This window comes from Cnephaeus nilssonii, assembly GCF_951640355.1.
Source record: "Cnephaeus nilssonii genome assembly, chromosome: 10".
NCBI classification, from domain to species: Eukaryota; Metazoa; Chordata; class Mammalia; order Chiroptera; family Vespertilionidae; genus Cnephaeus; species Cnephaeus nilssonii.
Genome location: NC_137081.1, coordinates 17,927,654 through 17,950,756, shown reverse-complemented (window position 1 = coordinate 17,950,756; position 23,103 = coordinate 17,927,654). Strand labels below are relative to the sequence as shown.

The window sequence follows — 23,103 nt, the reverse complement described above, 5'->3', positions numbered from 1 at the left end:
CCCTTCTCAGAACCTTAAAGGTCATGTTTTGAAGATGCCAGTGTTATGAAAATAGAAAGATCCTAAATTCCTGAGCTTCCCTGCGTCACCACATAGAGAACAGATGCTCAGGAAAACTACCCAGATAGGAAAATCTCCATTGAGCAGGTTTGAGTGAGAAATAAACTTTTATTGTATACATCCCTAAAACTCAAATTGCCTAAGGACATGTATAAGAATAGAATATTGGAAGCAGAGATATGAAAGAAACTTCTGGAGAGCTCATTGGTCCCTATCCTCAAAGTGAGACATCCACAGAAAGTAGAGAATTAGTTAGGCTTAGTGCATGACCTTGTTAGCTTTGTAGTGAATCTTTGCAACTATAGAGCATAGAGAAGCATAAAGAATGTACAAAACAGCAAGAACAAAAGGTCAGAAGTTAGGTAATAAAGCTAACCCCTCCACATTACACACACACAAACAAAGAAATGAGAGTACACAAGAGAATCAATAAATAGATACCATTAAACATGGCATAGCTTTAAAAATAATTAACTGGCCGAAACCGGTTTGGCTCAGTGGATAGAGCATCAGCCTGCAGACTGAAGGTCCCAGGTTCGATTCTTGTCAAGGGCATGTACCTTGGTTGCGGGCACATCCCCAGTAGGGGGTGTGCAAGAGGCAGCTGATCGATGTTTCTCTCTCATCGATGTTTCTAACTCTCTATCCCTCTCTCTTCCTCTCTGTAAAAAGTCAATAAAATATATTTTAAAAAATTAACTGAAGGGATCATAACCAGCCTCCATTAACCAACCTCAGCAGGTCCAGAAGAATCTGAGGGCCTCAGAGAACTACTCATGCTGATGCAAGCAATACAGATGGGAGGGAAGAAAGCAGAGTATAGTGGGAATTATCAGTGGCAGGATGGGGCTATTTCAAGTCTTGGTGGGCAATGCAGAGGTAGTCACAAAGACTAGGTATGTGTGTTGGCAGTCCCTTTACAGGCAATGGAGATCAAAAGCTTACAGGTCCCACCAAACACAGGAACTCCCAGAATATGTCTTGTGCTTTGTTCAGCAGGAGAGAATGATACATGATGGAGGATATTTACTTTTGGAAAATCCTTGTAGTGAAAACAGCTAGAGATAACAGGCTGGAGTCAACCAGCCTGCACAACACTGGGCTGGTTCCCTTGGCTATGCACCAAGCCCCACCCTTCCTGTGCTCAGGTCCCAGGGCACCTCTTCCTTTCACCAGAATTGGTGGTACTACAGATTAAAATGCCCATTTATTCAGATAAATTGTATGCCAGGTGCCACTAATCAACAGCTCCCAATCCTCTATCTCTTTTTTTCTTCAGTAATTAAACATGAAGCAATTCTCTCATGGGACATGACAGGTTTAGAGCTCTGAAGCTTGAGTGCAGAGAACAACTTGTTCTTCAATATCATTTGACAACTGACCTTGTTTTAAGTCTCTCCTCCCTTTCTTTCTCTCTCTCTCTCTTTCTAATTTTATTTACTATACCACATACTACAAATTTTGAGAAGAACCCAGAAATGTATATACCACATTGTCTAAAAGTCTAGTTTGCATTATTTATCTTCTTCTTTATTTACATTTCTAGACACCATTGACTTTCCAGTGCCAGTGAAAATTGCCTCATCACTGCAATACCAGACTCTCAGTATGGTGTTTATATATTAATAACCATGCGTTTTGCTGTTTTACCTTATCAAGCTAATATACTCTGTACTTATCTTTAACAAGAATGTGATATTTTATTTCATTTTTCTTCCAAAGGGGAAATATTATGCATCTATAAAGTCTTGCTGGCTTCATAAACAAAACACAGCTTAGAATCAAAGTATTGTGACTACAAATACTTTAATAAAAATTAAGAGTTTAGAAAAATGTAATTTTATATTTCATTATTTATAAATTAGTCCCTCTGTTTTACATAACCCTAAGCTACTACTTTATATCTATTAAAGATGAAAGTGGAGTGAACATTAGACCCTAAAGGAAATACAATACTTTGTTCTGAAAGATAAGAAATACCACCAGAATAATTTTAGTAAGAAATTTTAAATTTTAAATATAATGCTAGAAAGGCTTTGTTATATCAAGGATAAAATTTACAGAGAAAAACTAATCAGGATAGAAAGGCCCTTTCTAAGCAGCAACAATCCTTTCCAATGTACTTTGTGGTTAAAGAAAGAAATATAAAATAAATAATAATTATGCAGTAGGAAAATCTTACATTTATTTTCTTAAATCAAGTTTTGCTTTTATAACCAATTTACTTCAAAACACTACTGCCAAAAATGCAGAATTACAGTTCAAGAAGATAGTATGTGATTTAATTAACTATATATATTTTCCAAATCTGGAAACAATGGTATTTTCTCTCAAACTGGCCTTCAAACCATGTTATGTTTTTCATTGATATTTCAAACCTGGTGGCATTTGAAATGCATTCCTGCTCAAGAAATTCAGACCCTACCTGAGCTGTCATCCTTTGTTTAGTTGATATAAAAAGTTAATAACATCATCTGTAAACGTTCTATTCAGTCATTCCGAATGTAAGTCAACATCTGAATGTGTAAACATCTGAATACCTAATAGGACTGCTTTGTGTGAAAGAGACAAATTGTTAAAAATAACTTGAGCTTCGAGGTTTAAGCAATGAATAAAAGAAACAGTGCTATAAAGGGAATGATGTGGATTATTCCTTTGTGGATCTGGGAAGCTCTCTCTGAGGTCATGACACTTAATATTAACCTTGAGTGATGGGTAGAAATTGGAAAAAAAAGTTGAGCCTTTATATTAGTCTTTATACTCACACAGACCTATACCCAATACACCATTTAACATATTTTATATTTTAATAATCAAAAGTAATTTTTCAAGACTTTCATAATTAAAATTCTATTATCAGCACCGAGTAATTCGTTTAACCGTTTGTACACCATAAGTGTCTATAGACGCAAGCTGCGGACCTTTTTAATTAAATTCAAAATATCGTGGCAGTTAACTGGTTAAACCAGAATTATTTGAATAGCAAATTAACATCACTAAATGATAAAGCAAATATTTTAATCTTTGGTTTCAATAAAATGAACAGTACATGAACTTTATGTATTAGAAATGTATTCAATTATTAGGACTATAAGTAACATTACATATTAATTATAGCTAGAGAGACATAAACTATTGTATTAAACACTTGCTACATGACATATATGTTTCTCAATTATTCCACACATAGCTCTGCAAAATTTATGCACCAGAAATCAAAGATGAGTGTCAACGGGTACAGCAATACTTACACATGCAACTTAGTAGGCACAATGTTTTAAAGATATATTCCTAGGTACTAGAGGCCTGTCTCAGGTTACTACTTTGATGAGAGAAGGACTAGCAAGAGAAGCAGACGACCAGGTCAAAGGAAGAGGATGGAGATAGCAAATAGGCAGAAATGAAAGAGTAGCATCAGCTTAACACATACCATGCTGCAGGATCATGCCATGTACTACTATGTAGATCATTTCACGCAACCCTTACAACTATCCTGAAAAGTATTTTATTTTGCTTGATCTGTCCAGGACATAGCACAATATCTGGAGTGCATTGGATAAGTATTGTCAAATAAATGGCCCAACAGCCTGATACCTGTGGTAATTTTCTTTTTACTACACATGATATACTAGTACAAACAGGACCTTCAAAACAAACAACAGAGCAAACACCCAGACACACTAGTTGGAACACGTGGGAATAGACTACAACTTAGGGAATAGGGAGTGGTTGGGACTAACTGACTATCAGGTAAACCTGGCAGAGACAGAAACCTGCATAGTAAGGTTGACACTTGTTTAGCATCCATTCCCTTTCTCTCTGGAAACAAAAAACAGGCTTTTTTTTTTAAAGCAGCTACCCCTCTCTATTATCAGTCATGTCAAGTGATACCATCCCACCTCCAGGGTAAGTCTCATGGTTTTATGTCAAGACAACAGTCATTGTCCAGCATCATAGTTTTCAACTCCAAGAAGACACAATGCAGTCAATCAATGAAACACTGGGAGGCATTTGCCCAAACTTGCAGGAAAGAGAACTTTTCTCTTCCTCTGAGGGCTATGGAAGGAGAACCCTCTATCCCTGGATGGCTCTGTGAACGAATATGAAGTCTAGAACTGTCTCAATCACGTTGCTACCAGGAAAGGAGAGATTGGAGCCTTAGGACAATGCTTATACAAATGACATAACATAAAAACCGTGAAATCAAGTACTTGGTAATGTTTTTAAACAGTGAATCAAGCTGGATCTGAAGATACTCCTAGTTCTCATGTTTTCAGTTAATTGATCCAGTAATTCCCTTTCACTTTTTAACCAATTTGCGTTGTCATACTCAAAATAAAATGTCCCAACTCACACTGGTAGCAGATGGAATCTCAGCATGGGCCCAGGTGATAAATAGTCTCTATAATGACCATCAGGAAAGTTGCAAAATGAGCCCAAGTGCAGAGAGAGCTGATATAACAGCAGGAGGTAAGATGGGGGAGAGTTTCAACCACCAAGAGTTTGAGTGACCTTGCAGGGAGAACAACGGGGCCATATGTGAAAAAGGCAAAGGAGGAATTTTGATAAGAAGTAATGTATAGTCACTTTAATATCATGTGCAGAGGGCCAACAAGGGCAAGTCTATGTCTCAATGAGAGGTGGACACAGGTCAGGGTGAAAGAAAAATGCAGTTTACTCAAAGGCTCTTAAACAGATGTACATCTTGAACATCTCCATGGGGGCATTTTGCCAGAATCCAATATTCACCTATATCTTGGAGTTTTTATATACTCCCTGTTTTCTACCTTATTGTCTTACTTTTTTAAAAAAATATATTTTATTGATTTTTTTTTATAGAGAGGAAGGGAGAGGGATAGAGAGTTAGAAACATCAATGAGAAAGAAACATTGATCAGCTGCCTTTTGCACACCCCCTACTGGGGATGTGCCTGCAACCAAGGTACATGCCCTTGACTGGAATCGAACCTGGGACCCTTCATTCCTCAGGCCGACACTCTATCCACTGAGCCAAACCGGTTAGGGCTTGTCTTACATTTTTATAGAATGTACAATGTTATCACCGAACAGCATCTTAGTGTTTTTTTTTTTTGTATTTCCAGTTGCGTTGATTTGGGCTGATTGTTTTAAATTATTTTTTCCCAATTTCAACTGGTCCACTGTATCTTTTGTTTTTAGTCTCCATATTTCCACCTGGTCTTCTTTTTCTTTTCTAGCAAATATTTTTGTTTATAAATTATCCAAAGGTATCACCACTGTCCTTATTTTCACACTAAATACCATTCTTATTTTTAACCTTGTTTAAATTTTCTATTTTCTGGATTATTCTTTTAAGTATATAATATTCTAATTTCTTTTATTAAATATCTTTCAACTTTATTTCTTAAAAATTGTCCTTGATTGGAATTTAAAGATGTTTTATGTTTCTATTACCACAGTTTATTTCTTAAACTCTTAAACTTCTGGTTTTTACTAGTTCACCTGTATTTTAAAATGTCCCTTTATTCTTTGTCACAAAAGTATTCTTATTCTATGATTTATTTTAAGAGTAGCACCAAGCTACTAGAAAATCTCCAAACAAGGGAAGTTGGAGCCCTTGTCTCTAAGCTGTCCCTGCAACATTCCTATGGCCTCCATATATGGGCTCTCAGCCTTTTCATGAGGCTCCTACAAAAGGAAAAAAAGCAATCTCATCTCAGAATACTTATGTGTCATTATGGCTGAATTAGACCTGAAGGAGATGAAGGGCAAGGAGCAATGGTTGCTTCATTGTCAAACATTCTACCAAAATGGTGCCTTTCAGAACATTTTAAGGTCATGTCAACATGACATTTTTTATATGTCAAATGAAGAAAACTAAAAGGAAGGGTTATAAAAATTAGATGGTGATGCACATTGAGAAGGCAGACAAAGACCAAAACCCAAACCCTCTCCTTTTTGAAGGAATCAACACGGAAATGACTTCACCCATTGCCTAACTCATGCACTCTCAAGGTGCACAATATCCACAAGGACGGATGCTCCTGCATTAGGGACCCTCCCAGACCTTGCCCCATCTCATCATCAAGATATTTATCTATATCCTTTATCCTTTCCCTCAATAAACTGGAATAAGTTTTAGCAAGGTGATCTAATCATGTTCTTGACCTTGATCAAATCAATGCACTGACTTCTCAATGGTCATCTAATAGGAAAAATGAAGATTTTTACTATATTTTACCAACCCCTCACCCATATCCATGACATCCATTGATCAGAGGTCCTAGAATGCCTAATTTTCTTTATCATATTTTCTTTATCATTTGAATAGTCCTAAATTCATGGATTCATTCCAGCATAGGCAATATATTGGAAATTTAAATTTGTTGTTGAAATTTGTTGTCTCCATAAAAGCATTCTTCAGATTTGTCAGGTATATCCTCACTCCTCAAATGGACAATAATCTGAAATATAGTTGCCAAGAAAATCGGGTTGGGCAAGTAAGACATAAGTAGATCTAGGAGATGACTATGCAAAAGCGAAGGTTTCCATTAACAAAGGTCAGAGTTAAAAGTTACTCAGCTGTCAGAATTAAAAAACAAATCAAGGAGGCCAAATGCATGAGAGAAAGCAGAAGAGTCAGGAATCCAGTGACCGTCTAAGGGATGCTTTTAAAAAAATCATATACATAGGAATTGAAAAGAGAAAGTACCTGTGGAATGGGAAACTGATTGTTAAGGATACAGACAAGTAAGAGTCAGAAAACCTTGAAAGTCAAGGCAAATACTTGTTGCCAAATGTGAGAGAACTGGGTCTTGGGTGCATGCCAGATGTAACTCTAGCTATTCTGAAAGTTGGGTTTATAGATACCTTATTTTCACAGAATATACTACTTATGGCTATAACTATGAGCAGAAAAATTAAATAACAGAAGATACTCAAAGAAATCACTGGACAAATTAAAGAACATGGTGACATCAGGTGATACTCATAAGTGAACAATATATTTTTAAAAGATGGCTATAGAACTATAACTGCACACAATATTTTCACTCAATTCATGCACTCATTCCTTCAGCATATACTAGGCACCTCCTATATGTCAGGGGTTATTCATAATGAAACATGATATATGCCCTCAAGATCCTTGTTGAAGGGTTGGGATACATTGACACATAAATAAATGTTTTATGTACCCCTACATTATGTATATTGTGGTATTTATTATATCTAGTACCAAGAGAACAGAAAGGAAGTTTGGGGTATCTTGAAGGCTTGACATATAATTAAAGATTTTAAAGCAAAAATAAGATTAATCATTCTAGAAAGATTACTATAATGGTAGTAGAGAGGATAAATTTGATTAGAAACTGAAGGCAGAGAGAGACCAGTAGGGAGTTGTTGGAGAAGCCTAAATGACAGATGATGGACTTTGACAGAAATGAATGGCTGTACAAATCAAATTGAATGTAGAATACAGAGTTAAGTGATTGGCTAAATATGATAGTAAGTGATAAGAAGAATTTAGGATCCACAGATCATCTTAGTCACTATATGCATGATAATTACACTAACAAAATGGGAAAAAGAAGAAGGGGAGGGTGGAATGGGGAAGAGATGATGGAAAGAGGAAATTAATTGGTTTTGAGATCTGCTAAGTTTGCGATGCTCACAAGACATGCAGGTTAAAATGCCCTATTTTATGAGATATTCTGAGTTAATGGTTATCGCTTTGTGATAATGTCAGTAGTTTTAAATTAAAGTTCAGAGCATAAATATTGTTATGCATGTCAGGTTCATAAGTCTAATAAAATTTTTATTACTTACTCTTAGATTATAAAACAGTATTGACATAAAAATATAATAATATAAAATTAACATGACAATGTCATCCTAGTCATGGCCATATAAAAAATGCCAAAATTGGTTTAAGATCTAAACCTATCAGTACAACCGCTGATGTTCACAACCCATTCACCAGATAATTGTGAACAGCAGGGAAAAAAGTAAATTATGATATACCATTCCATGTGCATCAACTTTACCATGTATTAAAGACACAGTCTTGGCAAGTTTAGGTGAGGCACCCCACCAAGTAATGGCAGAAATTGCTAGAAACACTGATTACTAGTACTTCACAATTCTTTCTACCTCTAGGTATGGAAAGTGAATTACAAGTACATGTGTAAGTATAATGTTGTCTGAAATACTAAACAAATTGTTAAAGAGAAAAGAGGTATATTGGTACTTGTCTTAAACCATCCTCACTAACATTCTGTATTATAAAGATTATCCTGTGCCTTTAACTTTCATCTCTCCTTCTATTGCACAGCAGGTAACAGGACATACCAGAAAGTAGCTAAGCAACAAGGTACAGTGAGAGATGGCTTCTATACTTACTGGAATATTATTATTGCATTGTCATTCCAGGGAAATTTGACTTGCCTTATCATAATATACTCCAGAAAAAGTTTTATGCAAAAAACTGAATGACTTGGTTGCTTTTTATTCAAAAATTGAAACTATATCCTCAGAAATACAATTTCATTTTTACCAGCCTTACTTAATATGTGGGATTATTATGCATTGTTGGCATTACAAGTAACTGCTATATATAATTTTAATATGTCCAATGATGCTTTCTTGTAGGTCATTGTGGTTATTACTATGGATCTAGATAATTAAAATAGAATGAAAAACCATTATAACTCAGAAGGGCAACTATAGGTCTCTCTCTGAGTCTATGAAATACAGGAATTGAAAATGTTTTGTGCATCATCTGTGACCAATGAAAAGACCTTTCCATAATTTTAGCTGTAAGTTGACCCAAAACAAAACAAAACAAAAAACAAATCAGAACACCTAGAAGATGACAGCTGTTTAAAAACCCAAAAAGTCTAAACAAACTTAATTCAAAGCTGAAGACAGATACATGCAAGGGCACTAAAGACAATCTGAAATATATTAAAAATCTACTCTCTTAAATATATGATCTAATTAGTCATGGAATACCAAAAAAAAAAAAAAAGATAAACCGGTCATTAAAAGATGTTTATTCTTACTGTAAATTCATGTGCCTCTTCCTTTTTAAAAGTTAATGACATAAATATTATCCTAATTAATGAAAGCTAAGTGAATATGTTAGTACTTTGATAGAAAACTACCAAACCAGCAGATAGTAAATTACAAAATAAAAGTAATATCTTTATATTATAGAAAAGGTTTTAAATTATTCTGTCCACTACTGATAAGTGATGATTATTAATATTTTTATCTGCATGTAATTATGTCCTCCTAAAGATAATTTTCTCAAAGCTTCAAGAAACTACATTCTTTAACTTCGATAATTCAAAATTTAAAAATACACTTTACTCATAGTTGCTTATTTGTTTGGGGAACATAAGCATCATAGAAATTATAATATAATTAAGCTTATTATAAATATGCATTGTACCTCTAGCAGGTTTGGCTCAGTGGATAGAGTGTTGGCCTGTGGACTGAAGGGTCCAGGGTTTGATTCTGGTCAAGGGCACATGCCGGGTTGCAGGCTTGATCCCCAGTGGGGGTATGCAGGAGGCAGCCAATTCTCTCTCATCATTGATGTTTCTAACTCTCTCGCCCTCTCCCTTCCTGGCTGAAATCAATAAAAATATATTTAAATAAATAAATATGTATTGTAAAATACAAATTAAATTTTATAAATTATAGAAAAAAATTAAATATTTAATTTTAAAACTCACATTTTAAAATATAACTATTGGTTTCTTGAAAACACAAAATTTACAGCCCAAACAGTAAGTTTTTACATTCACCTATGGTAAAAAGTTACATTTCAATATTGTCCATTATTTTGGCATTAAATACTACTTTGCCACTTTTTTTTTTTTAATTCAGGTGTCTGTTTCTGTGGAAGTATATGGAATAATACTAGCACAAACCTAACTACATTCTGGGCAGCTCACACAGGTACTGGGCAATGGAGGACAGAAGAGCATGTGGCCAACACAAAGAGAGGTAGTCAGCAGCAAAAAAATTGAATTATATTTTAAACAAGGGAAAGACATTATTGTACTTAAAGCAGGAAATCTTTTAATCTGATTTACATTTTCAAAACATCCATTTGGCTATTGTGAAGTTAGTGAATTACTATGGGGTATGTGAGGGAAATTAGTAGACTTTTTGTAATTGTATGAGAGAGACCAGAGTAATACAAAGGGAAGTGAAAAAAATGTGAATATATTCTAGAGCAAGAGCCTGTCAGACCTACTGGTAGATTTAATGGGAATTGTGGAGTGAAAGAATAAGAAATCATAATGACACCTAGGCTTTTAGTTCTAATAAAGTCATGTAAATTTACATTTTCTTTTTGTAAAAATGAGGAAGATTAGAAGAGCTGGTTTGGGGGGGGGGGAGAAAAGAAATGTTATTTCTGACATAATAATTTAGAGAAGCCTAGTGGATGTTCAAGCTCAGAGAAATGTCAATGGTAGTGTTACCACCATGGGAATGAGCATCATATGGAACCTATTTAAAGCCTGAGAATGGAAGAGGCTAATTGAGAAACTGTAGGGTGTGAATAAAGCTGTGAGCTGAGCTTGGGACAATGTATCAACCAGAAGCAGGGCAGAAGAGGAGCAGCCCTCTGAAGGCCCTGCAGGACAGCCTGGGAGTCAGCAGGAAGACAGGAAACTACAAATAATGGGTCAGGAGAGGAAAACAGGGGTGGCTGACCGCAGTTTTTGTGCTGACTGCAGCTGAAAGGTGAAGAAAATGAGATCTGACAGGTAAGTGACCACGGTGGCAGGCACAGAAGTGGCAAATGACTGGCAAGACCAGTTTCAGAGCCGAGTAAAAGGGTTTTGTTGCTGCCTAACTCATAATACCAGAGCCTTCTCTCCTAATGGGCTAACTAGTGAAGATGTGGCAGATAAATTATTGCTTCGGTTGTAGTAGTAGTTATCAGAGCAACTGTATTTCCAAAGGCTAAAAAATGAATTAATCTAAAATCCAGATTTTGTCGCTGACCAAGAGTTACATGTTTCCTTCTTTCTCTTCTCCACATTGTCCTTTAATACAAGCTTCTTCCTTCACCTAATTGTTGGCTTGGCCAACCTTTTCCATTCTGTCTGTAAAATACACGAGCTGTGCTCACTGCACCCCAACTGCTCAGAGCTCTCAGAGGACAGCCAACTAGACCAGCACAGGCTCCCCCCTCCAGCCAAGGTCCAGGACTACAAGAAGTCCAAGGAGGCTGTTCATAAATCTCCTATAAGCCAGATGTGCTTGATATTGCAGAGCAATTTAAGATTAGTCAAGGTGGTGAAATATGATTGCAACGAGGAAAATTGCTGTTAGTAAAAATTAAAGTAACGCCATGGAAAGGTAGGAAGATCATCTGCTGAGTGACTCAAGTTCCTGCTTCGGATTAAAGAATCCACAAAATTGAAATTGTAGATCATGCATTACTGGTATAGTTTGTGCAAGAAATATGATGTGGAATTCCCATCAATATTTACTTAAAGAAAAGGCCATGGCCTTATATCAAAAGACTGGCATGGGGATGCAAATACACTGATAAGTCGAAATAGAATACAGAGGTGCGAATGCATCCATCTTTGTGGTTCCCTTTACTAACAGAACTTTTCAATTAACTAACCTACTGGTTTTGACCATGGCAGATAAGGTCATATCTGCCATGCTCTGAAGTTAAGGTACCGTAGACAATATTCTAGCTATATGGAAAAATCAAACAGATAAGTGTTTAGAAAGTAGATTAAACATAGTAATCAAGAGCAGAGGAAACTTTGTAAATGAAAAAAAAAAATACCACAGGTAAATGTATGTAAGGTATTACAGTAGGTTTACATCCTATTCTGAGACACTTGTCCTCATTAAGCATAACAGAAGCAATTAATAATGTTTGCCATGTATTTTTGTACAAATCTTACATTTCTTGAAGATTAATGACATAAACTTGGAATTATATGAACAAATGCAAGAAAGTAATATTACTTACCTAAACCATAATCAAAATGATATATCCAAGATAATCTACAAAAGCTGACCACTGATATTTTAAGGTGCCACAGAACTATATTGTAGAATGTATATTTATAGATTCTCCACAGAAACATTTTTTTCTCAAAACTCTAAATAATCATAAGATTTTTTAAAAATGTGTTGTATGAATATAAATATGCAGACTCAGAAAATGTTTTTTAAATTATTTTTTATTGATTTTAGAGAGGAAGGAAGAAGGAGAGAGAGATAGAAACATCAATGATGAGAGAGAATTATTGATTGGCTGCCTCCTGCATGCCCCCTACTGGGGACCAATCCCTCAACCTGAGCATGTGCCCTTGACCTGAATCTAAACCAGTACCTTTAAGTCTGCAGTCTGACGCTCTATTCACTGAGCCAAACCGGCTAGGGCATAAAATAACGTCATTTTAAATAAATACCAAGTAATAAGTAATGTCTTTAAATCAATGTGATTATGGATCACAAATCTATAGTCTTTAAAACAAGTAAAACAAATGACTTGTTAATGATAAAAAAAATATATAGGCAAAATTTTAAGTAAAATTAACAAATGAATTACAAGTTGCTGAGATCCTATCTTTATAGTAAATCCCACAAACCTCTCTAAAAACAACTTGTGCTTTAGTTTAAGCCAGAACTGCCATCTCTACAATAAATATGCATAGTAGAGCGCTTAAGTTGGTACCACCACCAAATGCCTAATCCAGTTAGTCTTAAGATTCTTGCAACAGCTAAAAGCAGATTCTTTCATTATTATGATACATATTCTGGAAACAGGCTTAGAGCAAACTGCTTCAACCATAAATGGCTATAAGAGCACCACAATTTAAACATGACAATAAAGTCTCAAAGGCATTAATAAAACATCAAGAATCCTACCAGCTCACTGGAAGATCATGAAGTCTAAATATGGTACTCAGCTGGTAGTCGAATTTTGCTGGAGCATCATTTCCTTTAGGTAAACACAGGTTTAGATATGGTTGCATAACTGTAGGAAATTCTGAATCCTAGAGAAAAAAAATAAAGCAAGAGTTAGGTGTAAAATAGCCATATCACTGTACACATTAATACTGTCTTAATTAATATTAAATTACAACATAAACATTACTAATATATTCCCTCAGGATTTACCTTAAGTCCTTCATTTCCTCTGTTAGCTTTGAGAAACTATGCAAAAAAGATAAAATTTTAAAGACACATATCTATTTGCATAAGTCTAAACTGAATGCTACATCATAAAAATTGTTTTAAAACATTCCTGTATTGAATTCCAAGAAGCACAATATAGTGTTGTCTTATATTATCCAATCATCCTTTTTCAATAAGTTTCCATTACCAATAGTAATGTTAGCAAAATCTGTGATTATTCTTATATTCCATTTGTACTCTATAAGTGGTAAACTAAAAACGCTTTCATTGAGTAAAAAAATAATACCATTTGCTAATTGACAAATTATGATTTTCTTCTTTTAAATCTGAGGACATAGGGTCAACTTTAAGGCACTTACTGAAGGTAAAGGTTTCTGTCACAATTATCTTAAGTCTCACATTCATTAGCATCCATGTGTGCTATGTATTGGTCAACTCCCTCTCCATAAAGCAAACTCTAACTGGAGATCAAAGATAATCTCTCCTCAGTGTTAAGAAGGCATACTATAAATAGGCACTTAATTAACACTTAATGAAGGATAAGTTAATTGTGCATCTCTACAGGAAAAGAAAATAATCCTCTTACATTTAAGGCTTTAAAATTGCCTTTAGAGAGGGAGGCATATCATTCCTTTGTGCACTCATTTATTTATTGAAAAAAATATTTAAAAGTGGTACTTTAGTGAACCATTACTCTAGGCATTGGGAATCCACCAATGAACCAAGCAGATAAAAACACTTGGCCTCATAGAGATTGCATTAAATCCTTTAATATATGCTCAGAGATAAAAAAGTTTATAAGTAAAGTATTTTTCCAATTAACATATATAATAAACTAGAGGCCCGGTACATGAAAATTCATGCATTGGAGGCGGGTCCCTCAGCCCGGCCTGCCCCTTCTCACAGTCTGGGAGCCCTCAGGGGTGGGAGGTGACCCAGCAAGGGGAAGGCGAAGCCCCATCACACCTCAGCTGCTGCCACTGCCAGCAGTGCAAGCCTCGGGCAGCCCTGGTTACCTGAGCCTCGGGTGGCCCTGGGCGGCTGGGCAGCCGCCATCTGAGGCTTGCCTGCACCTCAGGCCGGCCATGGGTGGCTGGGGGGCTGAGGGGACTGGGGGACTCTGGAGGCAAGTGCACTGCGTGCCTGCCGCCCCAGCGGGGCTGAGGAGACTAGGCGCTGCCATCTTGTGGCTGTGGGCACCGCCATCTTTGCAATAGCATGAGGGTCAATTAGCATATTCCCTCTTTATTAGATAAAATATTCATATAGAAATTTCATGCATTTCATAACACTACACAGAAGAAAATTAAAAGCAACCTTGTTCTTTCCATCCAGATGTAATTACTAATGCACTTTAGTTTAATAATTTATCTGCCTCTTTTGTAGACTTTTACAGAATTGAGATCATGCTCTATGATCCACCCTCCAGTTTTCATTTAGCATTGTATCACTGCATTTTCACATTATTACTCTGTTTGCATTCTAGTATGAGAACAGTATAGACATTAAAATAATAAACAAAAATCACATCTTTAAGGTAAGAATTCTATGAAAAAATTGTTGCTAGTTCATATATAAAACTGTAATCATTTATGTTTCTTCAATTAACTAATTAGGTTAAACTATTTTATGTATTTCTTGTTTTTTGTACTTAATTTTTCTGAATTGCATATATATATACCTTTTGCCCATTTTTCTATTGTTGTGATGATACTTCATTTAATAATGTAGCTTGGGTTAGAAATGGAGGGAGGCTAAATAATTATGTTGGAAAATATAGAAAGGAGGATCAGAATCCAGAATTATATAATTTTTGACTCCATGGAAATGGAGTCAAAAATTATATAATAATTTTTAATATATAAAATTATTATATAATTTTATATAATATATAAAATTATATAATAATTTTTAATATATGAAATTATTATATAATTTTATATAATATATAAAATTATATAATAATTTTAATATATAAAATTATTATATAATTTTATATAATATATAAAATTATATAATAATTTTCTAGCCACCTCCTGCATGCCCCTCCTCCAGTGTGGGGCATGCAGGAGGTGGCTAGAACCATAAACTTACTATCTATAGCAATTTCTACAAGCACTATTAAAACAATCATTATATAAAACTGATACAATCATACATTTAATAAAGTCTAATCAACTAGATTTAATAAAACCTAATCAACTACAATATATTTTGTGTCAGAGATAAAAATATAGGAAAAATAATGATAACTGAACAACAATTTAAAAGATGATTTACAAGATCAGCAAAGGCCTAGTAACAGTAATCCTATCTAAACACAGATGTACTTACAGAGGCAAAACATAAGACCTCTTATATAATCACCCAGCCTATATACCGAAACATTCCAGGAGACAGAGCCAAGGAATGGGCAGGCAGGATCAGTGAGATCAATATGTTACAAGTAAATAAGGAAATGCTTAGTGAATAGAGGAAGAAAAATATATGGTAAACAATTCTTTCAAACTACATAATCATTAACATTTTTTTTTTGTATTGACAAGGTACAATTGGAGAACAAAGCAAAGCTCTCAATAATATGCTGTGATAGGTCAGTGTTTTACAACTCTAACCAATTAAGTAATAATTAGTGAGGGTGAGGCACTGACATTTATTTTTAGAAAAAGAGAGCAAATCTTAACAGTGGTCACCAATGGATCTAATAAATTATCTGACCAAATAGAAGAGAATTAATTAATTACTTTTTATATTATACCTTCCCTTACCGCTTAATAGTTTACCAAATGTATGCATTATTTTACTTAAGTGTTCAAATAAAGTAATGTATGTAAGGAAATTAGCCCTGCACATATTAAATGCTGTCAATTTGCACCTAGTATTTTTAAACCATGGCTTAACTAGATACAATACATTTAAAGCCTAGATTTAAATGACAATCTCTGGTAGGTGTCCCAGAGACTATTGAGACCTCTTCTACGTTTCCTAGTCTTCCTTGCAGTTAAATTGAGCTATAAAGGGATTCGGTTCTAAAAGCAGGATGTGAGTAGAAATGATGTAAGTCCTAACCTTAAACATCCCAACACTGTTCACCATTGCTCTTCCTCCACCACAGTGACTGTAAAGAACTGTGTCCTGACAGCACAGCTACAGAGTGGCTGCCCATATCCCTGAGCCACTACATAGAGGAGAGCTGCACAGAGGAGTCACGCCACCTCCAAGTGAAGAAGGAACTTTTGCTGCAAAAGCACTTGGGATCTGGGGGCTTTATTCTTGCAGTGGCTAATACTGATTATACTGACCTATACAGGTATAAAATAATGATTAATCATTGGTCATTTACGTTAATTTTTAAAAGTATAAGGCTAAAAGATGAATGTTTGAAGATAGACATTGAATTAAATAACTACATTAAAACAAATTTTAATGTGGTTGTTCTCTTCTTGTCTTAAATCCCCCTGTGAAGAGGAAATTACCAGAAATAGAGGAGTTTTGTTCTGACTCCTGTGCCCTCATTATTTCACTCATCGCTCCAGTGGTCCATTGCCTGCTGATGAACTTCATGCATCACTACCTAGGAATGACTGGCAGCTGACATTATCAGCAAGACTTGATTGAGCTAACTGATATTCACAGTCTAAGTATGAAAATGAGAGTGAGTCAGGGCAAGTCTTCCTTCCTTACTTACGTATTTGTTCAATTTCTTGACCTTTACATTTGTTTGCATTACTGTGACCTTTGTTGCCTTGAGAAGAATTACACTTGAAAAATGCTGTTTTCACATGTATTTAAAATTTTTTATATAATATGCCTAAAGTAGCGAATTATTCTTTAAAGTTTCTACTTTTATATGATTATATCAAGCAAAGTAGTTTTAATGCATTCTAAAGCTATCACTGAGTCATTCTTTGACCGATATCAAAGTAGGCTAAAGCATAAAGACTAACAAAATAAAATGTACACTCAATAAACTATCACTTGGAAATCCTCTAGTTCATTATATATTTAAAGTGTATTTCTAGATTAACTTGTTTACTTGTTTCATTAACCAATAGAGCAGACATAAAAAATGTGCTTGACTTAAAAACATAGTGAATGAAGAGTAGGTTTATAAGTTCTCTTAGTAGATTGTTAACATAAGTCTTTGTCTCTTGTGCGATCCCATGTTGCTGGCTTCTTTAGAGGTATAAGTCTACATTTTTAAAAAATGTATTTGTATTGATTTCAGAGAGGAAGAGAGAGGGAGAGAGAGATAGAAACATCAATGTTGAGAATGAGTCATTGATCCGCTGTCTCCTGCATCCCCCACACTGGGGATCAAGCCCACAACCCTGGCATGTGTCCTGACCAGGAATCGAACCATGACCTCCTGGTTCATAGATCGACACTCAACCCCTGAGCAACACCAGCCAGGCTAAGTCTACATTTTTGGTGACTGAAGTCTCCAGAAGTCTCAATATGAATTATTCAATAAGAGTTGTGAAAACTAGTATAACTATTTGAGAAGAAAAGGTAGACTACTGCATCTTATCCTACTCTCAAATTAATTACAGATGGGTTAGAGTTCCATTTAAAAAAAATATATATCATAAAAGAACTAGAAAGCAAATATAAGTAAATATTTATATGACCTTGAAATATCGAAGCCATTTCTAAGCAAAATATTAGGTAAATATTTTTTAAGCTTACAAAATGAAATAAAAGAAAAAACTGCCCAGAAAATGTTCATGTTAAAGTAATAATATAATTTACATATAATGATATTTTTTAAATAAATCATAAAAAATTAACTCTTTAGGAAAAAAGACACTGAGATTATGGATCTATAAGTAACTCATAAAGTAGTCAGTAAACACATAAAAGATACAATATTACTAATAATTAATTAATACAAATTAAAATAACATGACATGTTATTCTTTTGAAAATTGATAACTATATTTTTAAATGATGAAATTGTTGAGAGGCAATGATACAGGAACTCTCACATACTGCAACCGGTAATATAAATTGATCTAAAATTTCGATAAATAAATTTGGGTATATGTGACAAAAATATTTAAAAATGACTAAATACCTTCTATCAGTAAGTCTATTTCTAAAAATGTGTTTTAAGAAAATATTCAGATTAATTTACTTGGAGGCTTGTCTATCTATGAACCATTATTCATTATTTATTACTAGAGGCCCAGTGCACGAAATTTGTGCATGGGGGGGGGGGCGGTCCACTCAGCCCAGCCTCCACCCTTTCGCAATCTAGGACCACTGGCTCCTAACCGCTCACCGGCCTGCCTGTCTCATTGCCCCTAACCACTCACCTGCCTGCCTGATTGCCCCTAACCGCCTCTGTCCAGTCTAATTAGCATATTACACTTTTATTATTATAGATAGTAAAGTACTTCAAACACCTAAATTCCAATAAAAAATGATTAATTGAATTATAGGACACCATGCATCCAGGTGTCCTATACACTATTTAGTTATGACTTATATTCACAAAAAAGTACAGACATAGTAAAGTATCCATATAATATAGAGAATGTATGTATGGTATATCTATATTTATATCTATATCTATACCTATACCTATATCTATCCTATCTAATAAAAGAGTAGTATGCAAATTGACCGTCACTCCAAGACACAGGATGGCCACCCCATGTGGTCAAAGATGACTGCCCCCATGTGGACACAAGATGGCCGCTACAAGATGGCCTGCATTGGAGGGCAGTTGTGGGCAGTTAGGGGTGACCAGGCCTGCAGGGGAAAGCAATTGGGAGGACCAGGCCTGCAGGGGAGGGCAGTTGGGGGGGAGCAGGCCTGCAGTGGAGACAGTTGGGGGGACCAGGCCTGCAGGGGAGGGCAGTTGGGGGGGGGGGGACCAGGCCTGCAGGGGAGGGCAGTTGTGGGCAATCCAGCCAGCAGGGAGGGCAGTTAGGGGTGACCAGGCCAGCAGAGGAGGGCAGAGACCAGGCCAGCAGGGGAGGGCAGTTGGTGGGGGGTCCAGGCCTGCAGGGGAGGGCAGTTGTGGGTGACTGGGCCGGCAGAGGAGGGCAGTTGGGGGAGACCAGGTCTGCAGGGGAGGGCAGTTGTGGGCAATCCAGCCAGCAGGGAGGGCAGTTAGGGGTGACCAGGCCAGCAGAGGAGGGCAGAGACCAGGCCAGCAGGGGAGGGCAGTTGGTGGGGGGGCCAGGCCTGCAGGGGAGGGCAGTTAGGGGTGACTGGGCCAGCAGGGGCGATCAGTTGTGGGCAACCAGGCCTGCAGGGGAGGACAGTTAGGGGCGACCAGACTGGCAGGGGAGTAGTTTGGGGGTGACCAGGCCGGCAGGGGAGGACAGTTAAGGGCAATCGGACCGGCCGGGGAGCAGTTAGGCATCGATCAGACTGGCAGGGGAGTGGTTAGAGGGTGATCAGGCTGGCAGGCAGAAGCAGTTAGGGGCAATCAGGCAGAGGCAGGCGAGCGGTTGGGAGCCAAAAGTCCTGGATTGTGAGAGGGATGTCCGACTGCCCGTTTAGGCCCAATCCCAACCGCCCATTTAGGCCCAATCCCACTGGTTGGACATCCCTTAAGGGGTCCCAGATTGGAGAGGGTGCAGGCTGGGTTGAGGGACACGCCCCCCATGCACGAATTTCGTGCACCGGGCCTCTAGTATCTATATATATCCATATATATCCATATCCATATATATATGTGTGAAACTAGAAGAAAGTGTCATAATACTAATGGTAATTAACTCTGTATGCTTTTTATTTTATTTTGTACTCATTTCTGCATTTTCAAGCACAGCTGGTTGCATAGCCTTCAATTTCCCTGGAAGTCATCCTCTAGTGGCTCCCGTAATGCCCAGGAGCCTAAATGCTAATCAAAATCTAAGCAGGGTTCAGGAGGTCATGGGGTCACTCATACAGTATCCAGTTATTGCTTATGCATAGCTATTAACATATAGCTGCTTATTTCCCCAATTGTTTTAAAACAGGTCAGTTCACTATTGGAAGAAAATGGTTATAACATCTTTTTTAAATTCTATTTGACACAAAAATGTAAGCAATTAATTGAAACATAACAAAAGGCGATGAATTGGACATTTGCCAGTAAAAAACAATCTAAGTTCATAAAATAAGGCAATTCTCCACTAGCAGCTTATTTGAAAATGAATGTTTTCTACGCCTTTATTAAGTATACTCAGCAGCACATAAACTAAAATTGATAGGCATAGAAATTTCAATGATATTTGAATTATATCTCTCTCTCAATGATTTTTCACTTAAAATAAACAACCATGTGAACTCTTATGAAGTAGAGACCAAGAATAAGCCTTACAAAGATATATCTGACCAGCTAGAAATGGCTGAATTGATGACTTGTCTTGTTGCACTCCCTGCCTAATATATTCTCCAGTTGGCGGGCTTCCAAAATTAAGAATAAGCATGCATTTTTGTAATTGAAATTGCAACACTTAGCTCAGCTATCTTATCTTGAGTTTAATACTGTTAAATTAATCAGCGTAATTTAATAAAAAATTAAGTCATCCAATTTTATATTTAGATAAAGTTGATTATGAAATATTGCAAATATCTAAAAAGTATCCTACATAATAAAAAGGCAATATGCAAATTGCATCACTCCGCTATGCCCACGATTGGGCCGGCTGGAGGCGCCGGGGGCGGGACTCAGGGTGGCCGATTGGCTGGCGGTAGGAGCGGGGGGGGGGGGGGGGGGGGCGGGGACTCGCGAGTCCCCGACTCCCGCTCCTCCCACCAGCCGTTAGGCCAAAGCTGCGGAAGGACCCATGGGGCCGGTGGAAGACGCTGGTGGTGGCCGATTGCGTGGCTGCTGGCAGCAGTTTTCCGCCAGCACCAGTTTTCCTCTGGCCACCCGCCGATCGGAGCGCCTCCCGGATCGGAGTTCCTCTCGGGGTAGCCGATAGCGCTGGCGGGAGGCGCTCTGATCAGGGGTGGCCAGAGGAAAACTGGTGCTGGCGGAAAACTGCTGCCGGCAGCCAGGTGAAAGTCTATTGCACGAAACTTCGTGCAACGGGTTTCTAGTCAATTATATATTAGATGTAAAATAATGCTATACAATAAATCATAACTTTTGTTAACACTATTATAATCACATAAAAGTGTTGCAACCTCAAAAACATTCAGGGAGAAGGTGAAGGAAATGAAGAGACAGGTAGCAGAAAGCACATGAAGGGTCAAAAAACTGCACCATAATGATGAAACCAAAGCCCATTTCTGTCAGTGTCAGCACCACACAATGCTTTATGCAAGAGTCAATAATGGAGCAGCTTTTGTAGCTAGAGGCCTTGTTTTCAACAGATTTACTAAATCAGCAATTTCTACTTTTATCTATTTTGAGTTATGGCTTTATTCAGGAAATGTCAAGGATTTTCTGATTAGTTTTGTGGTTAGAAAGTATGAATAATTATTGGTGTTTTGTTGTGTGTTTTTTTGGTTAATCCTCACCCAAGGAAATTTTGCTCCTGATTTTTAGAGAGAGCGGAAGGGATGGGGAGAGACAGAGAAAGAGAAACATTGATGTGAGAGAGACACATCAATTGGTTGCGTCCCACATGCACCCCCAACAGAGGCCAGGGATTGAGCCTGCAACCGAGGTACATGCCCTTGACTGGGAATCAAACCCATGAGCCTTCAGTCTGTGGTCCAACACTCTAACCACTGAGCAAAATGCGCTAGGGCCAAAGTATGGATAATTATTGATATCTCTCCTCACTGGTTTTATCTGTTTCTATTCCTCAATGTCAATACAAAACTGTGTTGTAGCAAAAATAACATTTGCATCAGTGTGTAATACTTCTGCCCTGGCATCTGTTTGCTTTACGTATCCAAAGAGAAATGCAAGCCTATGCCTAAAGTGGTGCCATCTTAGCTAACTGAAGTTTCACTGTCTATGGGCATTCATGAGCATGATCTGCTCGTGGATTGGTGACTTAAAATGCCATGAGGCTCCACAGTAAAAGAACTAACTTCTTCTGAGTTACTCAAGTTACATGCTATTAATACCATCTTCTGAAATATTTCTCTTCTTTTTGTTAATACATGCTTCAATGATCCTTCTTACCTTTGAGTTTTAAAGAAGGATGCAATTGAGACTATGTAGAGCAGGCTCAGACATTCAAAAGTGAGGTATCAGGAAGATAATTGAAATGAGTTAATTAAGTGGGCATTGAAATATATAAATTTTATATATTTAATATATAGATAAAATGTATTCTTCATAGATACATAGAAATAAGCTTATCTCCCTTTTTTTTTAGTAAACATATAACTTTTTAGCTCCTTCTTGATCCCATAGTCTCCCTTTTGGTAAAGACATGAACATAATAGATAATGAACTTTTCTCTTAACTTTACTATAAGAAAGATAAAAGCAGAAATATGAAGATTAATTCTAATGCATATGCCTCAGTACTGTGAAGGCAACAAGGGTGGTGGTGACTGCAGAGGCTGAGGAATCCATCTGCATCTTGCTTAAATTGCAGTTGATACTAAATTCCAACCAATGAAAAGAATATAGGGTGAATGTAAAAAATAGTTCTTTTGTATATATAATTTTATTGATTTCAGAGAGGGAGGGAGAGAGAGAGAGAGACAGAAACATCAATGATGAGAGAGAATCATTAGCTGCCTCCTATACACCCCACAATGCCCACAACCTTGGCATGTGCCCTGACCAGGAATCAAACCATGACCTCCTGGTTCACGGTACTCAACCACTGAGCGACACCAGCCAGGCAAGATAGTACTTTTTTTTAAAGGAGCCAAATATTGGGATTTTTCATTGAGTCATTCAACAAATATCTGTTGATAATATTAATTTACCATGTACTATACCAACTGCCTGATACAAC

The 23,103-nt window shown here is 36.8% G+C and overlaps 1 protein-coding gene across 1 annotated transcript in view; it reads right to left on the bottom strand.

Moving 5' to 3' along the window:
- LOC307106541 (sperm-associated antigen 16 protein-like) overlaps positions 1–23,103 on the bottom strand; it is a gene marked incomplete at its 3' end in the record, with an annotated part of 592,327 nt that overhangs the window by 543,789 nt on the left and 25,435 nt on the right. The window contains exon 2 of the mRNA XM_079783103.1: positions 12,960–13,087. Coding sequence (XP_079639229.1) covers positions 12,960–13,087 — 128 coding nt within the window. The remainder of the gene's footprint in view (positions 1–12,959; positions 13,088–23,103) is intronic.